The sequence below is a fragment of the Ostrinia nubilalis genome, chromosome 22 (assembly GCF_963855985.1).
Source record: "Ostrinia nubilalis chromosome 22, ilOstNubi1.1, whole genome shotgun sequence".
NCBI lineage: Eukaryota > Metazoa > Arthropoda > Insecta > Lepidoptera > Crambidae > Ostrinia > Ostrinia nubilalis.
Genome location: NC_087109.1, coordinates 12040769 through 12051425, shown reverse-complemented (window position 1 = coordinate 12051425; position 10657 = coordinate 12040769). Strand labels below are relative to the sequence as shown.

At 42.7% G+C, this 10657-nt stretch overlaps 1 protein-coding gene across 1 annotated transcript; it reads left to right on the top strand.

The window, feature by feature from the left end:
- Positions 1 to 5170: 5170 nt before the first annotated feature.
- LOC135083091 (testis-specific gene A8 protein-like) lies at positions 5171 to 5702 on the top strand. Its single transcript, XM_063977856.1, has 2 exons — positions 5171 to 5617; positions 5670 to 5702. The coding sequence occupies exons 1-2, from the start codon at positions 5171 to 5173 to the stop codon at positions 5700 to 5702; spliced, it is 480 nt and encodes a 159-aa protein (XP_063833926.1).
- Positions 5703 to 10657: the final 4955 nt, after the last annotated feature.

The following is a 10657-nucleotide window of genomic DNA, read 5'->3' as shown; positions in this document are numbered from 1 at the left end:
AAACAGTCGACAAGTCAATTTTTGACTAAAATCAATAAAAAAGACTCACTGAGGGTATCTTTAAAAACGGGATAGAAACTGTCTTAATTCATTAGAAACTACTCACTTAACAAATTGTCATTCAACTTCATTTTCAGTGGGCTTTTCGGCAAGCATAGCTTCTTACAGTTCTCGCAATCGTTGGCGTACTTTTTAAAAATAAACCCACAGACGTATGCACATGCCTGTGTTTCCGCTGAGCTTTCTACTTCTTCATCAGTTACATAAATGCCATGCTCAGAAACATTGGGGCCAGGATCGGGCATGGGTTCATTAATTTTTCTAGTCCTTGATTTAGTGAACAGATATTTAAAATTCTCCACTAATTCGCCATTATCATCTTCACATTTTTTTTTAGTTTTTACAACATTTCGTAAATTTGTAATTATGCTCGTCTTTAAGCCGGCAATGAAATGAGCGACTGTGGGATTGTCGTTAGATCCACAGTTAGATCTTATGCACCCAAAACAATTTTCTAACGGGTCTTGGTTTATTCGCCTTGTGGCGATGCTCTTTACTTTGTGCTTTTTATGCAGGGTATCCCACAATCGCTCATACCCATTTAAAAGTTTTAGCCAGCCCTCTTGTGATGGTGGCTTTCGTTTGCATCCTATAAATTCAAGTTCAATAATAAGATGAACAGATTTTTAAAAAAAATCCCTGTGTGGGCTATTTGCCGTCAAATTAGTTTTATACGGGTTTCCCTCTTGCCTGTCTGGCGCATCCGCATTGAGCAAATCAAACAAATTGTTAAAATGTTCCAAAAAAGTGGCTGTTGCAATAGCTCCTGCAGGCAGCTCATCTAAAACAATCAAATATTACAAGTTTGAGCTAAGCTGATATTTTGACAGCATTTCTTTAAATAGAGAACAGGAATAAGAGACTAAAAAGATAAAAAAATAAAATGAAACCCTGATTTAAGACATTTATGGTCAGAAATATTCCAAATTGCTTTATGTACTTCCTATCAAAGACATCTATAATTTATTTTATTTGCTATTGTAATAGCAAATTGCAATTTGCCATCTTCGTCTCATCCATACCAGCATAAACACCAGGGCATGGGAGGCCAGTACTTTAGATTTACCTTGAAGCCCATGGTCTTGATAACCATCGATCTCATCTGATTTTGAATTGTAGCAAATATTTTTCATAATAGACATTTCATCAAATGTTAAAAAACATACGTTACTCTCTGGGTTTTTCCTTGATAACTTTTTTATATTTTGAAATATAATTTTATTGATTCCGGCCTTTAACTCAAATTTCCCCAAAAGCCTTCTTAGCGTTGACGGGCTTGGCAAGCAAAATAGTCTATTTAGAAGTTTATATGTCCGTGGGGATTTTTTGTAAAGTTCCAAGACCAAAAATTTTTGATTTTGATTCCACCGCTTTCCTTGGTGTTTTCTTTGGCCATTTTGCATTTCGCCCTGGAGCATTAACGCGATTGATGCAATGACATATTATAATAGACATGTTATACGCCTACAATAATGGATTAAAAAATGGCGCAAGTCGTCTTTTATTTGATAGCTACTTTTTATGACAGCTAAAGATATTTGGCAGAAAAGAGGAGAACAGGGTAGAGTGACCCTAGGATTGTAAAAATAATAAAACCAAATGGTAGGAATAAACTAAAAATTTATTTTTGAACCATAAAATAAATAGTCAAACTACACAACATACCCCAATATAAGCACAAAATGAACAAAAAGGCAACTTTTTTGTATTTTTTTCTGGGCAATCATCCCAAATAAAATAAAATAAAATTTAAGTTTTACGATTAACGTACGTTACGTTAAACTACACTCGACATCAAATAAATCGACCCTCCCGCGACAATCACTTTCAAACGTATGCAAACTATACTTATACTCGTATACTTCCCATAAATGTTGGCACCATTTGAATGCCTAGTTCTAAAGTTCATTTCATTAAAGGAAAGGTTTTTACCCCAAAAATGTGTCTTTAGAAGGATCCAGAGTCACTTCTTAAAAAAATAGATAGTTAGGCTTGAGCCAACATTTATGGTTATAATACTGCTAAGTTGGGATTAATCGCTATCCATCTGTTAAAGAGGACACGTGAGATCATTATTTGGTTTTGTAACCATAAAAATTGGTCTTATTGATCCCAGAGGTGAGCCCGAAGTGAGGTCTTTTTTCAAGTCAAATTTATTGTATCATATTATGATAATCGTTTATAAAGAAATTAAATGTGTTTTTTTATGGATATTTATTAAATTGCAACCTAATAAATTGGCCGCGCTTATATTTGACGAACACCCATCAAACGTGATAGCAACAATGTCTACCCCGGCTTTGTAGCATTCACTCAAACATGTTTTCAATAAACTTGACCGAGTTTCAGCTGACAATTCATTTATGAGAAAATATGCCACAGGAATTTTCCAGCTTTCGTTTAAACAGACGAAGGTAAACATATAAGCTTGAGTCGCTATATCACATGATTTAGCAGGACCCGCGCCAAAATCTACAATGCCTGCAGTTTTCTTTCCATTCCAGGTAATTTGGTGCCGAAGAGCCATCTCGTCAGCAACTAACGTGCACAATATACGTTGCCCGCTAATTTTATGTTTTTTCTCTAGAACTTTCAAAGCGTCTTTGTTAAAACCGGGATCCCCAGAACTATTCTGATACCATTTACCTATGACACGAGGATGCGGCAAACAATCTTTAAACATTTTCCTAACATACCTACTGATAAGCGGTTACAGAATAGTAATGTAAGGTGACTGCAAATTTTCGTAACGCTGGCGTATATTTTTGCCGAGAATTTTTGGACTTTGTTTTCTGTACCAGTCTATTAGCAAAATCTACAGCTTCAGCTTTAAGATTCAGTTCCCTGATCTGATCTATTGAGAAATATTTTTTCTTTTTGAGCTCTGACACAATTTGCTTCATATTGTTACACTTCTTTTCGAGTCTTTTATTTTTCCTAGTCAAGTTGTAATTTTTTAACAGAAGCCGGCGTTTCTCTAGATACAATTTTCTAAGTTCTGTTTTCAAAAATGCTTTTCGAGGTGAATCAAAAATTGAATCTTCGTCAGACACATTAACTCCTTTCAAACTTGATGGTGATGGTGTTCTAGAATTCTGTTCTTATTTCTGTAAAAAATAAATAAATAAATAAAAGCAAAATGCTTTATTTATTGAAAATAATTGAAGTAATATTAATTTACCTTAATCACAGGAACTGCTGTTTTTTTCAGCCGTCGTATATTTTTCTTCGTAACATAAATGTCACTCGTCAAAAAATGCTCGGAGCATACTGTAGAATATGCTGAAGGCATCCAATCATCTTGATTTCTTTGACAGGGTGTCCACATTCTGGAAAGTCAGGGAAAAGTCAGGGAAGCTCATAGCAGTCAGGGAAAGTCAGTGAAATAGAGGGGTCACCTGGAAAGTCAGGGAAACATTGAGATTTTGTCTACCAAAACACTGTTTGTCTCCCGAAATTTCCCAGTGATTGTAAAATGAGGGATTTAATTAATTTATGCTCTAGAAAGACCTTTGATCTTGACTATCGAAGCATTTTTTTTTCAGGTTTGGAGTGATCTACATTATGACTTTGTTTTTAGTCATAATTATATTACTCCTTTTTAGTTTTTTATCTAATGAAGTGGATTGATCTAAATTATGACACAATTTTGTTCATAATTAGATTACTTTCATATAGTTTTTTTTTTCAGTATTAGAGTGATAGATCACTCTGTTATGATTTTTTTTTGTCATAACTAGATTACTCCTTTTTGTTTTAATAGTTGTACTTTTTTGTTTCAGTAAAATGATATATTTTCTATTGTCGATGTGAAAGTGCAACTTATAACTTATGTTTATTTATATTTTTTTTATAATTATTTATTGATTTGATCATTGAGTGCAGACTAGTGAGCAGTTCACTGTGAGTGCTATTAATACAGGGTGGAAACGATAAGACAGTGATCTCATTCGATTATTTCTAAACTACACAAGATATCGAAAAACTGCTTACTGATCTTGAAAGTGCTTCACGAGCTCTTTCAAACGATATCAGTAATAGGTTACAGAATTAACTGGATCTATCCGAAAAGTCAACTTGTCCCAAAATTCAAGGATAAGCCGGCGCCGCAGGATGGACATAGTCATGACTACTTTAGGAAAAATAAGGAAAAAAATCTATCTCAATTATTTTTTAAGTTACACAATAAATTACAAAATTCTTCGAATATTGACACCCCTTATGATATTTTACATTACCACGACCACCATTTTTCAAATATTTCTGTTTTTTTGTTTATATCGGCAACTTAAGTAGCGTTGCTGTCCACCCCAACTCTTAAAACCCCCAGAATCCTTGCAGTTTTTACACAAAAGTTAATCAAAATATTTTATATCCTTAAAATTTTGAACGTGTTAGCGACGTCGACCAAGGAAATACGCTAACTTATTAATTAGAATCGATTAGCAACGTTAACAGACAGAAAATGTTGTAAAATAATCAATTAGAGTCGATTAGGTATAAATAACATTCCATCTCTTTCTCACATTATCTCTCATCTCGCTTGCACATCAAATACTCTTCCACACACTTCTGGAATATTCGAGAGAAAAAGAAACGGGACGGCAACATCGGACCTCTCGCTTCGAACATTCCAGAACTATGGTTCCAGAACATGAGAGACAGAGACAGGAATATCGGGAGAGAAAGGGATGGATATAGCCCGGGGCCCTATGAATACGGAGCGAGGCGCTCCGGGAGACAAGTTTAAGTTTAATTGTGTTGTTGTGTTCAGTTCAGAGAACAAGTGCTCCAAGCAACAAGTGATCTGAAGAAGCAAGAACTGAGAAAAGGAAGCGAATAATAAACGCGAGAAGTCTCAGCAAGTGAAATAGTGGTTTTATTCCTGCAAGTAGCACCTACTACGCCTGACATAGTAAGGGCAAGCTCTCAACGGCAGTCATCATCGTCCGGTCAGCGCTCTCGAACACACACAAACGCATACAGTCCACTGCGGATCAACACATTTTCCTGGTCCTTCGAGCCGGATCACCACATTTTCCTGGTCCTTCGAGCCGGATCACCACATTTTCCTGGTCCTTCGAGTAGCCGGATTACGGGAATAGCGAAGATGCCTGTCACCAGGTCGGAGAAGCTACGAGGTGCCGCCGCCGCGGCTAGCGCCGTCGCCGCAGGGAGAATTACGTCGCCGCCGGTTCATGGAGGAAGTACTCCGACGGAAACCACGGATACTTCATCAACGCTGACCCCGTATCCCGCCGGGGGCGCGTCCTCACCGCGCATCGCCAGGGACCACGCCGCGCCGGCTGTTAGCACCCGGGTTATGGGAGAGCCCGGCGTGCATTTGGGAAGAGGGGAACCAGCACCGCGCTCCTACACAGAGGAGATAACCGCCGACGTCACGAAGCCACACGAAGCACTAAGGGCCCGTATCGCGGAAGCAGAGAAGAGACGTGCCGCCGCCGCCGCTGCCGCCGCCGCCGCCGCAGCCGCCTCCACGCCCACCGCGGCCAATGTTGCCGCCGCCTCTGCCGCCGCCGCGACTCCCGCGACTACGGTGACCACCGTGCCGACTGTTGAAGGACAGTACGCGCCACCCACGCCGCAAGTGCATGAACAAACGCCGCGACTGTCACGAGTGAATCAAGACACGCGCTCCGTCCGCTCGTCAAGAAGAAGGGCAGAAATAGAGGCCAAATTAAGAGTGGCCCGCCAGGAACTGGAAGTTGCCAAAGCGGAATTGGAGTTGGCCCAATTGGATTCCGACATGGAAGAGGATCCAGAAGAAGTGCAGTACAGGCAAATGCAGGTCGAAAATTGGTTGGACCACTCGAACACCATCGCCGAGAGGGTCCCGCCGGAACTACAACCGATACCGCCGCCGCCGCCCGCCGCGCCGCTGCCGCCGCCGCCACAAGTTCTACCGCTGCCGCCGCCACCGCCGCCGCAAGTGTTGCCGCCGCCGCCGCCACAGCCGCTACCTACGGAAGGGAGAACAGACATTCAAGAGTTAGCCATGGCCATCACCAAGCTGTCACAGAGGGCAGAGGGTGGCCTCACAAGACAACTGGTCGACCTCCCAAGTTTCAATGGCGCATGTGAAGAATGGCTCGCGTTCAGAAGGTCATATGAAGACACCGCGCGCTCCTTCACGCCGGCACAAAATTTGGCGCGACTACGAAGGTGTCTCCAGGGGCACGCGAGGGAGGCAGTCAAGAGCCTCCTGTTCACCGCCGAGGATCCGGAAGAGCTGATGAAGAGCCTGGAGGTCCGGTTCGGCAGACCTGGAGCCATAGCCCTGGCGGAGTTAAAGAAGATGGAAAGGCTGCCAAGGGTCAACGAGTCATCAGGGGAGATCTGCATGTTTGCCAGCCGAGTCCGCAATGCCGTGGCCACCATCAGGGCACTCGGCAAGACAGAATATTTGTACGCACCAGGGGCCGTGGAGTGTCTAATAGAGAAGATGCCGCCGACCATGAAGTCTCGGTGGCTGATGTACCAACGCGAGCGCCGGGCAGAGGGAAAACCAGCGCTCGAACTTATGTATGACTTCATGGAAGTTGAAGCAGATATGAACAGCGACTACGCTCCCCCAGAAGTATCCTGGGACCAGAGGAGGAACACGTTCAAGAGGCCGATCCACCACGTCCCACAAGTGGAGGGATACTACGAAGATCAGAAGATCGACATGAAGAAGTGCCCAGAATGCCGAGAAGACCACTGGCTGTACGAGTGCAAGAGGTACAGGGAATCCAGTGTAGACGAAAAATGGGAAATGGCGAAGAAGGCAAGAATGTGTTTCAAATGCCTGCGCTTCAAGCACACCAGAAACACATGCCGGGCACAGCCGTGCAAGAAGTGCACGAGATGGCATCATACCAGTCTTCACTCGGAGAAGTCCGCAGCAACGAAGACTCAAGAGAAGCCCGTCAAAGGAGTTGTGTCGTCGGTGCACGCCACGAGCTGCAGAAGAACCTACCTGAAAATGACGCCGGTAAACCTCTACGGGCCCAAGGGGACAGCAAGAGTGCTCGCGCTCCTGGACGAAGGGTCCACCGTCACGCTGCTGGACTCATCAGTGGCGAAGAAGATTGGGACGCAAGGGAAGCCGGAAGCCATCACCATCGAGATGGTCGGGGGGAACGGAATGGTGAAGAGCAAGTCCCAGAAGATCAACATGAAGATCAAGGGGGTCCATTGTAGAAATAAACTCAACATGGAAGCGAGAACTATCGACAACTTGAAGCTGACCAAGCAAGGTGTCGAAGAAGGAATGCTTCAGAACTGGAAACACCTGAAGAAAATTAAGAAGAAGCTGGTCTATGACAAAGAAGTACCTAGACTTCTGATTGGGCAAGACAATTGGGGGCTGATAGTCACACGGAGACTACGCAGAGGGAAGGCCTCCGAACCAGTTGCCTCTTTGACCAGCCTTGGATGGGTTCTGCATGGATGCAACACTGGAAGAAGTGATCCAGTGAAGTTAGTGCACCACAGCAGATTAGTGGAAGATGGAACGGAAGCCTTGGTTCACCAACACTTCGAGAAAGAGGACATCGGAGTGGAACCACGTCGGCCATGCAACGACGCCGACAAACGGGCTCGCAGTGTCCTGAAGAAGACCAGCAGAGGGCATCAGGCACATCAGCGTCTCATCAAGAGGAAGTTGGAAAAAGATCCAGTGTTGAAGACTTTGAAGAAAGATCGCTTCGAGATGAAGGATGAATACACCGGAGAGGAGAAGAATTCTCAAGTTGTTCCCACATTGAAGGTAACACCAGAAGTCACTCCGGACCCGAAGAGATTCTCCGATTGGACTCAACTGCTACCTCATCGGGAAGGCAAACTGGAGGACAACGCAGCGCTTCTGGCAAAGATGGCTAAAAGAGTACCTGCCAACTTTGATGCCAAGGAAGATAGCCGGTCGGGACACAGAAGACCCTCAAGTCGGCGACGTCGTATTAATAGTCGACGCGACGCTACCAAGAAACTCTTGGCCACGAGGGAAGTGCAGAGGGTATACCCCGGTCCGGACGAAAGAGTACGAGTCCTCGACGTGCGAACACCCGGAGGAGTGCTACGGCGACCGACGCGACGAGTGGTAGTCCTGGTTCCTGCCAAGACGTCGCATCCGGAAGAGGGAGTGCTTCGCACTGCGGGGGAGATTGTTAGCGACGTCGACCAAGGAAATACGCTAACTTATTAATTAGAATCGATTAGCAACGTTAACAGACAGAAAATGTTGTAAAATAATCAATTAGAGTCGATTAGGTATAAATAACATTCCATCTCTTTCTCACATTATCTCTCATCTCGCTTGCACATCAAATACTCTTCCACACACTTCTGGAATATTCGAGAGAAAAAGAAACGGGACGGCAACATCGGACCTCTCGCTTCGAACATTCCAGAACTATGGTTCCAGAACATGAGAGACAGAGACAGGAATATCGGGAGAGAAAGGGATGGATATAGCCCGGGGCCCTATAAATACGGAGCGAGGCGCTCCGGGAGACAAGTTTAAGTTTATGTGTTGTTTTGTTCAGTTCAGAGAACAAGTGCTCCAAGCAACAAGTGATCTGAAGAAGCAAGAACTGAGAAAAGGAAGCGAATAATAAACGCGAGAAGTCTCAGCAAGTGAAATAGTGGTTTTATTCCTGCAAGTAGCACCTACTACGCCTGACATAGTAAGGGCAAGCTCTCAACGGCAGTCATCATCGTCCGGTCAGCGCTCTCGAACACACACAAACGCATACAGTCCACTGCAGTCCACCACAGAACGATTTTTACTTTCACTCCACTTTTACTCATCGTTTTGTAAAAAAAAAGTATGAACACTACTGCGGCAAGTTTTTTATAAAGTTGACACAACTATCCAAGATTCCAAAATGGCATGAAGTCTAGTCGCAAAAAAGATATGCGTACCATTTTTACAAGCACTTCGCTTGTTAGTTAGTATGGGATAAATCTTGCAACTGAATTTAAAACCAGTTCTTCTCAACCGATTGAGCTGAAATTTGGTATACTTATGTAAGTAAGATGAAAATGCAATATTATGGTACCATTGAGCTGAAACTGGAGGTGGCCACAGGAACTTCTAAACGAAACGGCGGAATTGCATCTAGTTTGGGTTCGTTGGATTTGTCTTTTAGAGCACTTTAGTGCTAGATGATGTCCAGGGTCCTGATGATGAAGTCAATTATAATTTTCAAACGAAGTCAAGCTTGTTTTTAAAAAAGTTTTTTTTTATTACAACTTTATTTTAAACTTTTTAGTTGTTTCTCAATCTCATGGCCTAAGTGCTCGGGAAGACAAATCCAACGAACCCAAACTCGATAAGCTTCCGCCGTTTCGTTTAGGACTTCCTATGGCCAGCTCCTGCCACCTCTTGACTTCATCATCAGGACCCTGGACATCATCTAGCACTAAAGTGCTCGAAAAGACAAGCCCAACGAACCCAAACTAGATGCAATTCCGCCGTTTCTTTAAGAGTTCCTATCTCAATGTCTCTCTGACTCTGACTCCATCCAGCTCAATGGTACCATAATATTGCATTGTCATCGTACTTACACAAGTATACCAAATTTCAGCTCAATTGATTAAGGAGAACTGGTTTTAAATTCAGTTGTAAGATTTATCCCATACTAACTAACAAGCGAAGTGCTTGTAAAAATGGTACGCATATCTTTTTTGCGACTAGGTTTCTTAGAGTACCATTTTGGAATCTTGGATAGTTGCGTCAACTTAAAAAAAACAGAATTGCTAAAATCAAGTGGCAGTGGGCGGGGCACATAGCTCGTAGAGACGATGGCCGTTGGGGCAGGAAAGTTCTCGAGTGGTGACCACGGGCTGGAAGACGTAGCGTGGGCAGGCCTCCTACTGGGTGGACCGACGATCTGGTAAAGGTCGCGGGAAGAGCCTGGATGCGGGCAGCGCAGGACCGTTCATTGTGGAAAACCTTGGGGGAGGCCTTTGTCCAGCAGTGGACGTCATTTGGCTGAAAAAAGAAAAAGAAAAGAAAGAAAAAAACTTGCCGCAGTAGTGTTCATCCTTTTTTTTACAAAACGATGAGTCAAAGTGGTGTGAAAGTAAAAATCGTTCAAAATTTTAAGGAAATAAAAGATTTTGATTAACTTTTGTGTAAAAACTGCAAGGATTCTGGGGGTTTTAAGAGTTGGGGTGAACAGCAGCACTACTTAAGTTGCTGATATAAACAGAAAACCAGGAATAATTGAAAAATTGTGGTCGTGGTAATGTAAAATATCATAAGGGGTGTCAATTTTCGTTGAATTTCATAATTTATTGTGTAAGTTAAAAAATAATTGAGATAGATTTTTTTCCTTATTTTTCCTAAAGTAATCATGACTATGTCCATCCTGTGGCGTCGGCTTATCCTTGAATTTTGGGACACGTTGTATACTTAGTTGGTCAGGGAATTTTGAGAAAATTGTCAGGGAAAGTCAGGGAAAAGTCAGGGAATTTTTTCGAACATTTGCAGTGGACACCCTGTTTGAGTCCTAATTACTTTTAACCATTTTGCTTTCATTAACTCATCCTTAGGTAATCTAAAATAGAAAATAAATTATGAAAGTAATGT